The sequence below is a fragment of the Dermacentor variabilis genome, chromosome 5 (assembly GCF_050947875.1).
Source record: "Dermacentor variabilis isolate Ectoservices chromosome 5, ASM5094787v1, whole genome shotgun sequence".
Lineage (NCBI taxonomy): Eukaryota > Metazoa > Arthropoda > Arachnida > Ixodida > Ixodidae > Dermacentor > Dermacentor variabilis.
In genome coordinates this window covers 127,981,185-127,998,808 of record NC_134572.1, presented here as the reverse complement: position 1 = coordinate 127,998,808, position 17,624 = coordinate 127,981,185, and the positions used below count along the sequence as shown (strand labels likewise).

Sequence of the window (17,624 nt, the reverse complement as noted above, 5' to 3'; positions counted from 1 at the left end):
CTTTAACGCTGCGAGCCCGGTACTTCCCAGTCACAAACGGCATGCGCGTTATCAGCATGACAGGGCATTCTCGACAGCAAAGTAGCGAGCGCAGAGTTTTCAAGAAATGAAATGCGGGCGAGACAGATGACGATTACTGTTGTGTGGCAAATATACACCCTAAAAGGTGTAAACGTTTTTTAGAGTAAAACACTCTTACAACGGTTGCACCCTTTGGGGTGTATATTTGTCCCACAACGGTAATCGTTATCTGCCTTGCTTGCGTTTCCTTTCTTCAAAATTCAGCGCTCGCTACTTTCCTGTCGAGAATGCTGTGTCACACTTATAACGCGCAAGCCGTTCGTGACTGGGAAGTACCGGGTTCGCCACGTTAGAGAAAGGAAATGCGGACAAGACAGATGACGATTATTGTTGTGGCAAAAGGGTGTAATTTTGCTTAAGAGGGTAACAACAATACACCCTCAGAAATCTTTACACCCTTTGGGGCCTATCTTGTCACCAAACAATAATCATCATCTGCCTTGCTTGGGTTTCCTCTCGTGAAAACTCGGCGCTCGCTACTTTCCTGTCGAGAATGCTGCGTCAAGCTGAAGGAAGTATTGGGCCCGCAGTGTTAAAGAAAGAAAATGCGGGCAAGACAGATGACGATTCTTGTACGGGGTCAAAATACAACCCAGAGGGTGTAAACTTTTTTTAGAGTGTATACTTACAAAAAGTGACCGCGCACCTCATCTATAACTCCGTCCCATAGATATCAGTCAACGCTGTGGAGGCTAGAGAGACTTTTACACTTCTTGCAGTTGCTTCGTTCGCACTTGGATATAGTTCGATGTTTCTTGACCCCCAATTGTGCGCAACTGTTTTTTATATAAGCTCAGTATTGAATGAAGCAAGTTTTATCCCTTAGAAACAAACACACTGTGGTGCACGGCTGGTAATGCGTTTTGTTTTGTTATTATTGTTCTTATTGGCAACCCTTCGCAACAAGCCTTACGCGCATGCTCGCGCCAGCGAGTGCTGTTGGCACGCAGCAAAACATGAACGGAACAAGCGTTGACGGAACGCGCAGAGTGCGATAACTTTTCTTCGCCGCACTTGCGTAGATTCCACAGCGTTGACCGCTACGTGTGGAACGGAGAGGAAGATGGAAGTTACAGGAACGCGTTCGTCGCCGAAATTCACTAAGCGCCTGTCATCGTACTGTGGCGCCGAAGGGCATTTCGTGTACGTGCTGAGTGAACGCGTTTTAACGCAGTATAAGAAGTTCCGCTTGCTCCGCAAGGTCCACTGTGTGGTGGCCGATGAAAACGCATGCGTCACTGAAGCCTGCAACGCGTCTATCGTACGTCGTGACGCGGAATCTTCGCCCAGCTGTCTCATGAAAGCTTCGTGTAGACCAATTCCAACAGTGCGTGGGATATGCATATGCGAGTGCGTGTGTATATATATACATATATATATAGCACACGTGACGGCGGTCTCCTCCAGACCACCGTCGGTTGCACTTGGCTCCTCGAACAGGCAGGATGTGTGTCTAGCCAGCTCCGGAATTACACTTTCCAATGTGGCGAACGCGGTTTCAAACACGGATGTGCGACCTGCAAGACGTGCGACGCGATGCTAATGCATTGCCCTCGCATTTCCCGCTAAATAACCACTGATATATATACATGTATTTTTAATGGAGTTTTGCTCTCACGAGGCAAGCACCAAGTTAGCGCAAATTTCACTCTGTGTACAATGCGAAAGAGTAGTTTCAATGTCAAAATAGTCCAGAAAATAATAATCAAATAATCTAGGACATTTTGAGAAAGATTGTTTGTACTATTTCTTTCCACTGCCTTACTCTTCTTTCTATTCCCTTCCCTAAGCATATAGGACAGCCAATCAGGCGCTTTCCTGGTTAACGTCATTGCCTTCTACCGTTGTTTCACTTCCTCACTTCAGCTAGAATATGCCGTCACCAACGTTACCTTAACTTGAAGCAGGACGGCGCTGGCACGCTAAAACAAATTGCTCCCATTCCACCTTGGTCGTGCCAGAAGTAACATTCTACACGAGGTCGAACGTTCGAGGCCCACGTAAAATTCGTAAAGCAGCTCATTATCTACGAGCGATTCGTAAGCACACGCCTCGTACTAACGTGGCAGTTAATACTAGCAGTGGTAAGTGATCGTATACTGTCCGAAAGGAGAGTAAGAAAGACTTGCACGCAGAACTGTAATCGCTTAGTAAAACGTAGTTTCAACCAACTCGTGCAAATCAAGCCTTAGAAAATCCGTGCGTGCGTCACGAATATGCAACGGACGTAGCAGTGCTCACTGCCAACCTAAGCAACTTGTAGTAATTTTCTAGTATGAGCTTAAGTAATTCGTGAACACTGATTAATTAACCAAAGTTTTAAAGTGTTGCTTTAAACTACATATCTTCAATGGAGAAGTCGTAGTGCTTATTGAGATATGTTCCAGATAACTTGATTTTCCTGATGATAGCTGCTGTGGTATTCATTTTTCCCGCCAGCAAGGAAACTGCGCGAGATTAAAAGTCACGAGCCATTCCACTGCAGTTGCGAAGGTGAAAGACCAGCGAAGCTGTGGAGCACACGACACAGAGTTGACACCGAATTTTGAACAAACGTACGAACACATTTTACTGTCTCGACCGGAGGTCATGGCGACAAAAAGCACACACACGCATTTATTTTTACACATCCGCGATCATTCGTGCTAAATACATTCGTTATATGCATACGTGTTTTCATGTTGCGCTATATCGGGGCAATGAATTTGAGACCGAAAACACCACACCGGCTGGCAGTGGGTCAGTGCCGTCTGCGCCTTCGCGGAGCGAGGGGCATTATGGGAACGCTGATATGATGAGCGGAAAGGGAGCTGTGTCTAGCAGCCGTGGAAGAAGACGACGACGAACGCGCGAGCAGAGGCACTAGCGATTGGTGATGATGATAGTTTTTGCTCACACAGATTTGTTGACGGACACGAGAAATGCTCGGAACTCTAGCCATAAACCGCTTCGCTTTAAAAAAAAAGAAAAAAATGCCACGTGACTATGCGCTTGGGCGCAGCGACATTAGTGACCATAAACATGTTACCAACGACTGATCGATGCTGCACGCAAGTCTAATAAACTGACAGACCGAACAGGCTGCAAGTAAAAATGACAGACGATGGCCACCCCCCTCGTCTTCCGATACATCGCCATCCACCGCCGAAGCTCCCTGGGCCTTTACGCTATCTTCTGTCAACAACAGAAACACCGACTGAGCGTCGAGAATTGCCCTGCGTGCTCTGTCCCCATGGCTCCATTTGCCTCCGTTGCTTCAACAGATATCACCGCCAAAGTGCAAGACCATTGCGTTCCAGCAGACAGGAATGCAAGATTGAAATGAATGATTGGAGAAGTGGGCTTGCATATGCGAAATAAATTTAATAAAGAAAGGCATTTGCCGAATATTTACAGCAGCGACTTAGCCAAACATTCATATCCTAACTAGCGCATTTGTTTTGCCACCGATTACCAGCGTTGCGCGGCTTGACACGCCGTCACTGATGGCATGGAACAAAATGCGAGTGTAAGCGCAGCTGTCAGACTATATCGAACTGACGGCGACTAAGTACTGACGAACGAAAGGATTCGCAAATTCAGGCCCGCTTGCTGCTCATCCTTCGCAAGATTCAAATCGCATAGCCCCGCTCTTATATAACGCCTCTTCACCGAGTGAGATGGATTCCCTGACAGCTGCGCTTATCTCGTGGGTCGGTAGCGAGATTCTTTTTCCAAGAACATAATTTGACTCTTGAGAAAGCAACAGAGGGGAAAGTGCACCGCAGAAGAATGTAGTCAGAAGGGCAAATCCCAGCTGCGCTAATTGCCAACAGTACAGCTACTATACTGAGGCCGCTTCGGCTCAGAGTCACCGCAAGGAGCACCCCAAAGTCCACAACGAAAGTTTTTAAACTCAAGCTACTGACTGCTCGGCGCAAAGTACAAGAACACAGAGGAAGAAACGAACAGTAAATGCTTTTTTTTTTTCACGCTTAGCACTGTTTCCACAAGGGCACTGAAACATTACCGGTTTGACCAATATTCCGTGATTCTGAACAGCGTAGCATCACTAAATGAAGCTTGCGTGGATACGGCGGGAGAAATTCTGCCTCAAGTACAACCACTAATACAAAAGCTCGAGCAATACCTTTTGTTTAGCAGGCTACGATTTCCTTGCTACCTCAAAGTGTACAACTCAGCAACGTAGCACGTAACGCGCAGAGCACGCAACTGGTTTTCTGTTTGGTAATAGGTGCAAAGTTACGCAAATCGCAGTCAAGAACTACTGAGAACTAAGTACCAGTGTGTTGAAATTCGGAAACTCGCGCGCATATGACGGGGCCAGCTGGCGCAAGACAGGGGTAATTTGAAATCGCTTGGGGAGAGGCCTTTGTCCTGTAGTGGACATTAAGTGGAACGACGACGGCGATGATGATGATGATGATGATGATGATGATGATGATGCACCCGACGAGTGCTTCAACTGCCAAGCTTGTCGGTGCTGCTGCTCCAAGGATGGGGAGGAAGGTACCAAGCTGGCTGAATTGTACCGCCAAGGTGTGACCCTGATTGCAGATTCGGCTGACCTATACCTTCAAGGTGGGAAAGTGTTCTTGCGCTACGTCCACTACTTTTCAGTCCACAAGAGCACACTGACTCTCAGAGTTGGAGGCTTCCGGCTGCACGTTGTGAATAGAGGCCTCAAGCCAAATGAACGCTTTGTAACTTGTTTTGTTGCTGCCAGACGACCGCGCAAACATTTACTACCTTACACACGACGATAGTAACAAAACCAGAGCTATTGAGCACAACAATAAGAAGAATCGCCGCTTCCTGCTGGAACTATCTGATCCTGAACATAACGTTGCATGCAGAAAAACTCGCAGTAAGGAAACAGGCAGTGTGATGGCACCTTAAACAAATTAAGTGTAACACAGCTAGTGCCTTACGTCGCCACAACAGAGTAAAAAAATAAGTAAGGGGGCAGGGGGGCAGTAAGAGTTGAAAGCAATATCATGCCGTGGGTACGCGAAAAAATATATGCAATTACATATGGTAAACTTGAAATAATTGAAATTTATTGCGATTGCATTACTTGAATGGCGATCTCTGTGTATTTCACAAGTGATGTCCATGTCACGCAAATCAATCGTAATTCTGATATCTTAACAGCATCATTCTACATACGGGATAATTTTTGTTTTAACTGCCTGCTTTGTTTGCACCACGAATTTGTGTGTAAAAGTGGTGCTGCCGACGTCCCTGCTCAAACGTGTCAGAGCGGCTTTTGGCAAACAGCCTCGAGATAAAGAGCAGCATTTACAGTGTCCTCCACAGACTGCAATACATAAACGATTATTATTATTATTATTATTATTATTATTATTATTATTATTATTATTACCACCACCACCACCAAGGTTCCGTAAGGCGACAACCCAAGACCACAGAATTGGTCATGCAGGAAGTAGCGCAGAGGCCACTGTCGGCGCGGCATTCAAGATTTCAAACGCGAGCGTCATCTAGATGAAGGTCGCGCTTGCGCGTCGCAAACAGACATGCATGCCTAAGACCGCAAAGCATTAGCTGTGAAACCTTGGAAGAGCCAGGAAAAGAGAAGCCAGCTGGCGAAGGGAAAGTAGCAGCAGCATCGTCCTCGGGGTAAACAAAAGAGGAAAGTGTCGGGCGCGCACATGGTTGCCATCGTCTTGGTTTGAGAGAAAGCACATGCGCACACGCACGTGTCTGCGGCGAAATGTTGAAAATACACTCGCTCACCTACCGCGTTTCTTTTCTTTTTCAATCGTGCCGCGGCTTCGCTGCTCTAAGCAAAAAAGACATTCGTAGAATTTCATCGTCTCATGCTTGACAGTTCAAACGTTCTCGTCTCTTCCTGAGCCTCGATGCTCGAATCCAGCAACAGGGACGTCTGCTCCGACACCAAAGAAACTTTTGTCGATTCCAACTGGTTGCTGCGTTAGATTTGCGTTTATTCTTTTTCTTCGCGCTTTTCATATATTGCTTCCCGATTCACGTTCCTTTTTGCTGCAGTGTTTCTTTCTTTTGTTTTTTGGCGCGTTAACGTTATCTTTCCCCTTTTACGCACTTTTTTTTTACTTGCCGGCTTGCTTTTCATTGGTCCTAGAATTTGAACAGTCATTGCCACTTCGAATAGCCCGCCCGATTCTAGGTCGACGCCACATAGTGGCTACGCACCTATGAACCATAGGATCATTTGGCAACCCGCCGTGATAACACAGTTGCTGTGAAATATTACGCTGTTAAGCACGGTGTCGTGGGTTCCATTGTTGGCACGACGGTCGCATTTCTAAGGCGGCAAAACACAGACAAACTCGTCAAATACATGCGCGTTACAGAGCTTCATGTGGTGAAAATTAATTCGGAACCCTTCCCTATGGAGTCCCTCATAAACCCGATGCGCAATTTCGGCTTTGAATCGTTAGTTCACGTGATATAGTGAGTGAAGAAACTTTATTGCAGGTCCGGCGAGGACGCGAACTGGTCGCGCACCCGGCTAGTCCCACGTCGGGACCGGCAGGTCTAGCCCACCGGCCCGGTCGCGGGCACGACAGACAGCCTGGATTGCTTTCCTAGAAGGATTTGCTACGCAGAAGCGAGTCCCACTCCTTGAAATTGGGGTATGTCGACCCGCACTCCCAGAGCATGTGCGCTAGAGTGGAGGTCTGCCCGCAGGACAGGCAGGCGTCGTCTCGATACATGTCGGCGTAAGCCTCGTGGAGAACGGACAGACACGGATATGCGCTGGTCTGCAGAAGTCTAAGCGAAACGGCTTGCGCCCTATTCAACTTTGAGGGGGTGGAAAGACCCGTCTAGACATGTAGAAGAATTTAATAATCTCGTTATATACACGTGAAAAACTCGCAAGCAACAGCTACTGAAAGAAGTGACAAAGAAAGATGAGATATAAGATTCGACACCACGACAGGGTGCCATTACTGTCTTACGCGTCGTAGTCTCTTGTGACGTTTCCTCCATGACGAAGCCGTTCCCACAAGTCCGACTAAACAGACAACGGCTGCCGTTGGACTGTGCAGCCCCACCAAGTCTAATGCAGCTGACTGGCTTTTCGCACGCGGTGCAGGATGAACCGCGATCTATTGTCGGCCTTTCGCTAGCGCACAAGGCACGGAGCATGGGATAAAGTGTACCCTTCCCGGAACTCCACAGCGCGTCAGAACCAACACGTGCCGTGGCTTGCGCAAGCAGCCACTTCTCGATCTCCTATCTCAAAATGAAGCAATTCACTTAATGAATGCCTCTTTTCGTTGTTATTGTTGTTGTTGTTGTGCTAGCGTTATTCTCGCGGTAGGGCGCCTCGACGTGCTTTGCGAAAGGCAACGCCCTCGAGGCCTTTCGTAAAACCGACAGACAAAAAGCATATAATAATAATAAAGGTATGGAGAATGAGTGCTTGACAACTGCCATGATGTAGCGATGTTTGCTGTACCCAAGGTACACAAACAGCTCGAGGCACTCTCACATAGCGAAGAAGGGGAGAAAGAAAGAAAGAAAGAACTCAGATCTTGCTGCATACGTTGAATAAACAAACGATTATTAGTACCAGTAAGACCTGTCCTCTACATCATTGCGGCAGTGAAAAAGACTAGCATGAGAGAGGAACGACAAAGCGGTGCGCTTCTTTCTTCCAACACCTTGCTTTTTTTAAAAAAAAAGGGAAGAGAACTAAGGACTCAGCGCGCCTTACTTGTACAGCTTGTTAAACTTCGACGTCACACCACGACTTACACAATCGGTCTTCGGTCTGTTGAGGTTTCTCTGGCGCTCCTGAGCACAGGAGAACGAGTTCCTATACCTAACCGCAGGCCTTCTCTGAAACGAAGGTTCCCCAGGACACCAATGTGAGGCCCGACGACACATCTGCACTCCGTTCCATACATAGCAGTCAACAGTGTAGAGGCTAGACAGACTTGTTGCAGTGGCTTCTTTCGCCTTTGGATATAGTTCGAAGTCTTTTTACCGCAACTGTGCGCAACTGTATCTTTACATAGGCTCATTGTTGAATTAAACAAGCCTGAATGCTTAGAAACGAACATACTGTTGTATACGGCTGATAATGCGTTGTTTTAGAACATTTCTATCTTTGTTGTTTATTTCGGGTTATTGTTATTTGCACCCCGTCGCGAGGAGCCTCACGTGCATACTCAAGCGAGCGAACGCTGCTGGCGCGCGGCGAAGCACAGACGGAACGCGTGGAGTGATAACTTTCATTGACCAAACTCCTTGCGTAGCTTCCATAGCGCTGACTGCTATGTATGGAACGGAGTATAGTTACACATGGAGTGGCTTCAGTACTTTCGTCAAACGCTGCCCACGTTTTTGGAGTATAGTATGCTTCTATGCTTTGAAATCACTCTACTATTTACATTCCACCGAAAATAAAGATTTCTTTTTGGAGTTGGGGAGCGGTTAGCACTCTGTGCTACGTTTACTTGCGGCGAAAGAAGGAAACGATAACAGGGAAAGAAAAAAGAAGAACGGCCATGTTTCTGATCAAACCACGACATGTCACCGTTCAAATACAAACATATATGTGCTGTCGTGGCATGCTAAAGGTGCTTCGAACTTGGTTTAAGTGGTACACAAAATTTGCAGAAGCAGGGGGTATCCATCTGCAGTATCGGGGCCTGCGGAAACAGCTGAGATATTGTGAATAAAATGAAGTTGGCAAGTCAAGCGGTCATAAACGACGCCTGACCGCGAACAGTTTTGTAGCAGCGGTGTTCGTTTGTTTCCAACACTCCTCACCCTCTAAATATTATCATTCGTTATGTCACTGGCTGCAGAAAATAGCGCCTCTTCCTCTTTACAATCACACTCACTCTCTCTCCCTGCCTCGGCTAGGTTACCGTGCCAAGAACAACGTCTGAGGAGAAAGACTGGTGCCGAAACAGGATCGTTCATCAAGAAACCGTGTACTACGCACACAAAATAGATCAGCGTACAATCACAGCATCACTTATTCGAAATATGACGTAACTCAGCGTGTTTCAAGACAACGCGGCGCCGAAGCCCTTGCAGCTGGAATTAGAACTGCCAGGATGGAGTTCGTACCGGAAATTGTCTGTAATGTCGTAGGTAATTATTCGCAGATTTAAGCGAGTTGTGCAACAAACGAGTTGCAGAAGAGTAGGATGACAGAAAAAAATAATAAATATGACTTAAAATCCTTGCATGATACTCGACCAAAGTTGTAGCGCGCGTTGCGTCATTAGGCACAACGACCGAAAAAAAAAAAGAAGAACATCGCGCCGAATACGTTGACATGCCAGCACTGCATAGGAGAATAGCAGACGCACGCCAACGTCACGCCTGGTTCGGCAGAAGTGGTGACATAATTAATTGTACGTCGGGACTGTCAAAATCGGCAGGCGGTTAAACGACGTAAATTTTTCAGTGACCCGCTCCGCCTTAAGTTTATATAAATCAGAGGCACTATCTGTATTCATTGAACCGAACGTCAAGTGCCAAGCGGCCAAATGTGAGAGCTGGAGCGCCCAGCAACGTAGCGAGCGGTAGAGGCCGATACCGGAAATCGCCCCAACAGTGCACCGAGAGACAGCCGCGCCCGCGGTCGGCCAGAGCACTGCCACACAGAGCCCGAGCCCGCAAGGGCAGGAAAGAAGGAAAGGCGGAGGAGAAGGTGAAAAGCGGAAGACTTCCGGCTGCACGCAGCAGCGAGCAACGCCGGTGGCGCCGCGAACACTCCGACGCCCCCTGCAAAGCGCGGGCGGCCCGGCTGGCGCCTTTGCAAATCAAAACATTGCCGCCTGGCTGACTTCGGCCAGCGTGCTATCGATCGGGCCAGAGACACCCCGAGCGACCGAGGCCGTTCCGTGTTGTGGTGTGTGCCCTCTCACTCGAGCTGCCTAACGTTTTCCACTACAAGCTGCCTTTGCTTTTCTTTCGCACCTTCTCCGCAACCTCTTTCCTTCCTCCTCTCTTCTTTTTTTTCTTTCATTTCAATCTGACGCGCGCTCGCTCGGTGCGTACCCGAAGGGTTAACCCGGAAACCGCGCTTCTCTCACTGAGCTCCCAATGCAGAAGAATTAAGTGCCAGGGCGGGAAACATGCCGCGCGCGCGTCGCTGCTGCAGCTTTGCGTTCCGTAAAGCGGACCGGGTGGGCGTGGACGGTAACCGGCAGTGCAGTACTCACCGGCGCTGTAGATCCTGCGAAACTTGAAGTACGTCGCCTTGAGGTTGTTAATCTTCGTCTTACAGTCGATGGACGAGCGCTCGTATCCGTGCATGCGCAGCTTGTTGGCGATCATCTCCCAGATGACCGAGTGCCGGTAGGCAGAGTCGAACTTCTTCTGTGTCTCCGGGTCACTCCACAGCGTGATGAGCGCGTCGCTTTCCGCGACGCTGAAATTCTTGGACCGCCGCACCAGCTCCATATTGGATCGCCGCGGCGGCTCGGCGACGTCGCCCACAGTGAGCACCAGGGCGGCGCCGCAGTCGCTTGGCCTCGCCTCCACCGCCACCACCACCCCCCGACGACGTCGACGATAGTCACAGGCAAGATGCAGGAGCGTCGGCGGCCATTGGCGCACTCACACGCGCACACACACACGAGCAGCAAGAGAGACCGCGCGAGCGCCGCGCTCAAACGACGCCGCCACCGACGACAGCGCCCGGTGTTTGCTGCTGCTGCTGCCGCCGCCGCTGCTTCGCTCTTCGTACGCCGCACTCGCAGCAGGCGACGCTCTCCGCGTGGCTCTTCCTTTCGCCCTGTCGCAGCTAGCAGCGCAGCGCCGACGGTTGCCGCCGCACGCAACAGCCCCGTTTAATTATCATTAGGAGCGGATGCAGTGCGCCTGCGCGCACGTTAACGACGTTCAAGGCAATGGTTGCCATGGTGACGCCGCTTCTCCCGCGCGCCCTCTGCCTCCCTCTGCTCCCTCAGTGCAGGCGGCACTTCACCGCACTCTCCCTTTTCCCCTCGCTCTCATTGGGGCCGGAGAAAGAGAAGGAAGCAGGGTTCCTCCTCGCTCTCTATTTATTACTATTATTATCGACCAGACGCGACTAGGCGATAAGGAGGAGGCCGCCGCTGCTGGCGTCCTGTGCGCGTCCGCTGCTACCAGCGGCCGTGCTGCGCTGCTCCTCGCACGCGCGGTCATGGCTGCAGCAGTCGGCGGCGAGCGAGGCCCTTTCAATCCGCTCTCGCGACTGCCGCTGGAATGATGGCTTTCTTCCACCCCCCTTCCCTCCACACCCGGCAGCCCGCCCGGCTGATGATCCTTCTTCACGGAAACCGCAGTGACACGCCGCTGGACTCGCCGCCGAGCTCCCTTGCTCCTGCCCTTCCCTCCTTCGCTTTTTTCCCTCTCCGTTCTTTCGGCCACCGCATGTGTTCAGAGCGCGAGGCTAGGGCCTGGCACTGAAAAAGAAAACGAAGCCTGCTGTCCGCCCCGCCCGCTTTTTCACCGTCGTCATCGTCTCCGCTGACGCCCATTCAGGCTGTACCTTGCTTATGCCTTCGAACACAGAGACTCAAAAAAAGAACTAAACAAAACGCGACTGCCGACGCAGGGAGGCGGCTAACCAAGGGCCTCCGCTAGCACCAGCAAGCTACAAGAAACCCTACCCCGTTCTCTGAACCACCCTCTCCGACGACTATTATCCTGCCTTCCGCACCGCTTCCCTACTACGTTCTTGAAACGTTCGGTACTTGGCTTTCAGAATTCTTTGCCGCGGCCCTTTCCACCGGGCGGGCAAACCAGCCGACATTGCTAGTTCTCGGTGTTCCCATTGTTCTTGCGTGGCAAGCGCTCTTGCGCTGCGTTGAGGAGGGGGTGAGACGAGAGCGGGGGGAAGCAAGAAAGCCAGTGCAATGACCACTGTAATCTGTGCGGCCCGCGCAGCCTCGCTCTCGGTGCTTGGCTCAGATCGATCACGCCTCGGTTGGTTGCGAAGGAAGAGCAGTGCGCCTCCCTGAGCTCTCTGTCTACTTCCGCCTGTGCGTGCGGCGAGGGAGGTCGCTGCGTTTCTCTCTTCCGGTTTCATATGTCATCGCGCGTGCTCCCGAGAGCTCTGGCGCTCCTGGAAGAGGCAACAGCGCGTGCCGAGAGATGGGGAAACGAGAGCGGCTCACAGTTCAAGAGGAGTAGAGCGAGATGGAAAGAAAAAGGGTGGAACGGCAATTGGGTTTATCCGCCAAGAAAGCGAAATTTGTTCGTCACGTGGTCGTCTTAAGAAGGACGCCTGTCCATGCAGTGATTCCTTAGTGCAACGCACCATGATTTCTAGCGTTAATCAAAGTATGTATGGAAAAAAAATCAAATAGGCAGGAAATACGTTGAACCCGCAAGTGAAGTATGCTGAAGCCTCATTTTATTACGGTACTTGTTTGCGTAGTCTTGCAGGGGCCTTAATAAACCGCTTGGCACCTCCTAAATTCTTCGCTATGCAGGTCACTTCGTTGGGAATGCCGCGCACTTTACCGCTCGCAACAGAGCAAGCTAGGCACGTTTAGCAAAACAAAACCTTTATTTACCATGAACCCATGAGATACTTTATGTCGCTATTTTTCTTCTACAATTTCCATTAGAATGTGGGACTGCAGCCGCCTCTATGGTACAGAGGTGCAAGGCATACTCGGCGGTGAAATGCGGGAGTGACGCAAGGTCTAGCTGGAGTGTTGAATGAAACCACAAATGAGGCAGTGCAAGGTAAAATAGGTTTGGCCTCCTTTAAATCAAGGGAAGCGCAGTGCAAGGTTAGTTTTGCAGAAAGACTAAGGAGCATGGATGAAAATAAATGTGGCCCGCTGAACAGCCCAAACATCTGCAGATCAAAAGCGTGCACAGAGAATGGAGAAAGATGTCAGGAAAGCTGGTAACGAAGTACAGTGCAATTGAAAGCATAACGAAACAGCCAGAAGTCTTAAAAAACAAAGCGAGGGAAGCAGAGAGGCTAAATTGGAAGCAAGGGGTGGAAACAAGAAAAGACCACGGATATTTACAGAAACGGCGATAAACAAATCTGGAGGGAAAAACTGTACGATAACGCAAATGGGGAGTGCCTTGTTATTTGAGGCTTAAGCTGGCTGCTTAGGACAAAAACATGCCGAAGCAAATGTGCGCCACAGGATGAGGCATGTATGTGCTGAAAAAAAAAAAGAAAGCGTGCGACTCCTTACATCGTAATGGAATGCCAAGGTATTGATCCATCGAGACCTGTAGGGAGTGTCCACCTTCCAGATGCATTGAGATTTACAAAAGAAGGCAGGATTAGGTGGTCAGCAGTCGAGATAAGTAAGAAACGATAGGAGTATTGGTGGAAGTAAAGCAGGGAGTACGTTGGTGTAAACAGAGTCACTGCAAGTTTAGGTAATGGTACAGTATAATGATAGAGGTTTCAAACGCGAAAGTTGAGATCGAGATCAGATAGGCAAAAGGCTGGACAGCGATAAATGTAGTAAAACCTCATTAACTCAAGCAGGCTAGGGGATGATTTGTCCTAGCCCCGTATGTCAATAAACATCATCTTGATCACCGCTACCTGGCTCAAGAAAATTTTTGGTTAGTCTGCAGGCTCTACGCGGCTGCGGCCATGCCCGACCTTCGCTTCCATACGATCTTTGCTGGCCTCGATAATGTGGTCATCCGTGAGCTCCGAGAAGATCTTTCATCACATCGGGTTAAAGTATGTGTGTGTGTTGGGGGGGGGGGGGAGGTGTTATCACTCTTACTGCGGTGCGCAGACCTTTCCCCACGGTCCTCCAGCAAGCAAAATAAGTTATACATGGTTAGTCATAGTCATAATCTGATTAACAATAAGAGATAAATCAAACAAAATTATACAAACACGAGCAGGTATATGAACATGTTCAAGCAATTGACAAGGAGGTAGCGCATTCACATGTGCAAATGAACATTCCTCAAAACAGAAGTATGTCGCGGATGTTTTAGTTTTATATTGCTGCGTAGAACATTTTAAGGGAGGGACTGTTAGCAATGAATGAATCAAGATCATTCGATTCTCCTGTTGCTAAGGCGAAAGAGTATCTGTAGCCGTTGGTATGGGAACGGCGTCCGGCAAGTTTGTCGTGGAACGCGTCTGTGATTTGGAGATGTATATGGAACTTCAATGTTCACCAGACCACGACTGAGTCAGTACTTGCATTTGAGGCGTGATGATTTGGCTCTATTTTGAAAGGGTTGTGCAGCTGCAGTTCTCATTAGCTGAGTGAACGAGCTACTTGGTCTGCAGTTCTTGAAAATCAATCTGGCTGCTTTCCCCTGTATGCTTTTCATCGTATTGATTTCTTCGTTAGTGGAAGGAAACCAGACAATGCTAGCGTATTCCAAAATGGACCTGACGAATAACGTGTACGTCGACTGTTTAGTTTCGATAAGAGCAAGTCGAAGTTAAAGTCTAATGAAGAGTAGAGGTTTTGATGCTGTTGGGGTTAGGGAGTTAACTAAACTAAATTATGGGGTTTTACGTGCCGAAACCACTTTCTGATTACGAGGCACGCCGTAGCGGAGGACTCCGGAAATTTCTACCACCTGGGGTTCTTTAACGTGCTCCTAAATCTAAGTACACGGGTGTTTTCGCATTTCGTCTTCATCGAAATGTGGCCGCCCTGGCCGGGATTCGATCCCGCGACCTCGTGCTCAGCAGCCCAACACCATAGCCACTGAGCAACCACGGCGGGTAGGTTAGTGAGTCAACATGGGCCTTCTATGTCAGGTCATGCGTAATTGTCAAACCTGGATATTTATGCTGAGTAATCACCGATGATTCTGCCGTTGATGATACTATATGGAACTCCTGGTTATAACCAGAAAGGTAGACTTTATGGCATTGAGTGTCATTCGCCACTCTGAACAGCAGCTTGGAACAATTTGTAAGGTATTCTAACAGCTACCAGATCACCTATTGCTTCAATGGTGATCAGTGGTGCCTAAAGAGGATTCATATTTCTTGAGTAACTTCCTGTGACTTACCTGGTCGAATGCCTCCGAATAATCTAGAAATATTAAGTTAATCTGTTGCTAGTTGTTAATATTAAACGATAATTCATTGATTACGTCAATTAATTGCGTCACAGTCGACAGGCCACGATGGAGGCCGTGCTAAAAAGCTGATAAGACTTTTTTTTTACCGTCTCAAGAGAGGGTATATGATGTGCTTAAAGGGAAGCTGAAACGGTTTTCAATTTCCATGAATTGCTGGGATTGGGAAGAACAGACCTAATAATTTACGGTTCCGAATTTTTTTTCTTCATTTTCTTAATATAAGGGGCGGAAATCGCTTTCTAAATCACCCCGCGGACACGCCCCCATCGCTTCCCGGAGCGCCGGGTTAGGTGGTTGGCAGAGGAGAGAACAGGCGAGAGTGACGTCACTGGCGGGGACCGAGCTGCCGGACCGGCGTGCTGGCATGCGTTGGCATGCCTCTTTCCGTCCTGCGCTTTACTGAACGACGCTACGAGAGATTTGCCGCCGCCGCCGCTCACGTTTGTTTTGCGATTTTCGTAAACTGTTCTTTCCTTCTGTGCTGCGTGAGTGCCTACAGCCAAGGGCGCCCAACATGCCCTCGTTCTGTGCAGCATTCGGCTGCGCGAACACACGCGGGCGAGACGATGTGGTGTTTCACAGGTTCCCGAAGGACAAGAAGCTTGCAGCGCAGTGCGGTGAGGAGAGATAAGTTCGTGCCGACGAAATCAACTGTGCTGTGCTCGGACCATTTCCGCGATAGCCGGATAGCCCTACGACAAATGCGGAAACGCGTTGTTGCTAGCGTTGCTATACTCCGTTTCATACATCAGGTGCAACGCTGTGGAGGCTTGAGATACTTCTTCCAGTGGCTGCGTTCGCACTTAGAAAAAGTTCGGTGTTTCTTGACCCGATTTTTGAGAAAACTTTTCATATATAAGCTCAGTTCTGAATGAAAAAAAAAAGAATTTACCCATAGAAACAATCCGTGTACTTATACGGCTGCTAACACGTTCTTTTAAATCAATTTTCTTTTCGGCATTCTTTAATTGCAGCCCGTCGCGGCAGCTTCACATGCATGCTCGCGCGAGCAAACGCCGCTGGCACGCTGCGAACCATAGACGGAAACGCGCGCAGTAATAAATTTTGGTAACCGGACTTAGTGCGTAGCTTCCACAGCGTTGCACCTGAGGTATGAAATGGAGTATAGGCTTGCCTAGTGACATTCGACGTACGGTTACAGTTATCGTGTTTACCACACGGCGGTGCTAAAACTGCCTAATATCTTTACGTCAACACTAGCATGGAGCGCGCATACCGATTCTTGATCGAGCCACAATCGCAAAGTCGCCGAACCATATTCTGAATATTGCACATATAATCCCCCTGACCATCTCGATCTGGATGTTATGATAAGCAACTTCCATGACTGTACCTCGCAGCACTGCATGTGCGCGCTTTGAAAGGCGGCACTTATGTTCGCGATCGTGTATCAACGCTCAGAAAACCACGGGACTTTAGACAAGCAGCGGCAAGGTGCTTGACATCGCGGAATTGTACCCGTGTTTACAATCCAATGAGAAGTTAGTGCTTCGGCATTCTTCCAGCAGCAAGTTCCCAGTGACACTTTAGCGCATTTTTTCTCCCGTCATTGGAACGTGCAGCTACATGAAAAAAAAAGCATACGTAACAGCTAAGATTTCCAACGCGCGAGAAGGTGCACACATCGCTCTCGCTTTTGGCATGCTCAACATCGTCGTTGCCGCCGTTGCCGCCATCGTTTTCCGTATCGGCTGTCGGTTCGAACATGTACGGCGAAAATACAAGCTGTCCGAGACAGCGAGAACGTTCCATAATGCTTACAACTCAGCTATGAAGCCAGAACAGAACAGCGTGCTACGCTCTGAAACGGCGGCGCCGACCGGCGACTGCCGCCATTGACGTCACAGCGGCTCCGACCAATCACGGGCAACAGCGGCGTTCACGCGATACCCTGAGGCGCTGGTGCGCGTTTTCATGAAAAAAACAGCCGCTTGCGCTTGTTTCCGCCCTTTTTGAACGAGATATTCGTGTTCAGGGGACTCAAAACTGTAGAATGCCGCAGAGAACTCATTTTTTTCGAAAAGTGTTTCAGCTTCCCTTTAAGGATGGTGTATTCCGATACCTTAGATATAGTGTACGTAATCTAGATTGGTTTGACATTAGAAGTGTCATTTTTGTTTCCAGCTTTAAATACTGGGATCATTTGTGCTTTTTTTTTGTTACCCAGGGGGGGGGGGCACACATCGATAATGATTCATTAAAGACTAAAAGTAACTATTTAGCTACCCACTCGGTGCAATGTATAAGCAACATAATTTCGTATGTTGTCGGGTCCTGCGCCTTTCGTGGATTCTGAGTTTAATCAAATGTTCAGAATACCATATTCCGTTATTGCTTATAATTTACCTGCCCAACTCTTGCGTGCATTATTAGGTGTTGCCGTTGAGTGCGAAAGTTGGCCGACGTTGAGGAGGATATTGAGAACTGGAGGTTTATTTACATTATTTACA

At 48.9% G+C, this 17,624-nt stretch overlaps 1 protein-coding gene across 1 annotated transcript in view; it reads right to left on the bottom strand.

Annotated features, from left to right (window-relative positions):
• The window catches only part of LOC142583150 (uncharacterized), a 141,814-nt gene extending 130,821 nt beyond the window's left edge, over positions 1-10,993 (bottom strand). The window contains exon 1 of the mRNA XM_075693495.1: positions 10,281-10,993. Within this exon, the coding sequence (XP_075549610.1) occupies positions 10,281-10,521 (241 nt within the window). The 5' untranslated portion in view covers positions 10,522-10,993. The remainder of the gene's footprint in view (positions 1-10,280) is intronic.
• Positions 10,994-17,624: the final 6,631 nt, after the last annotated feature.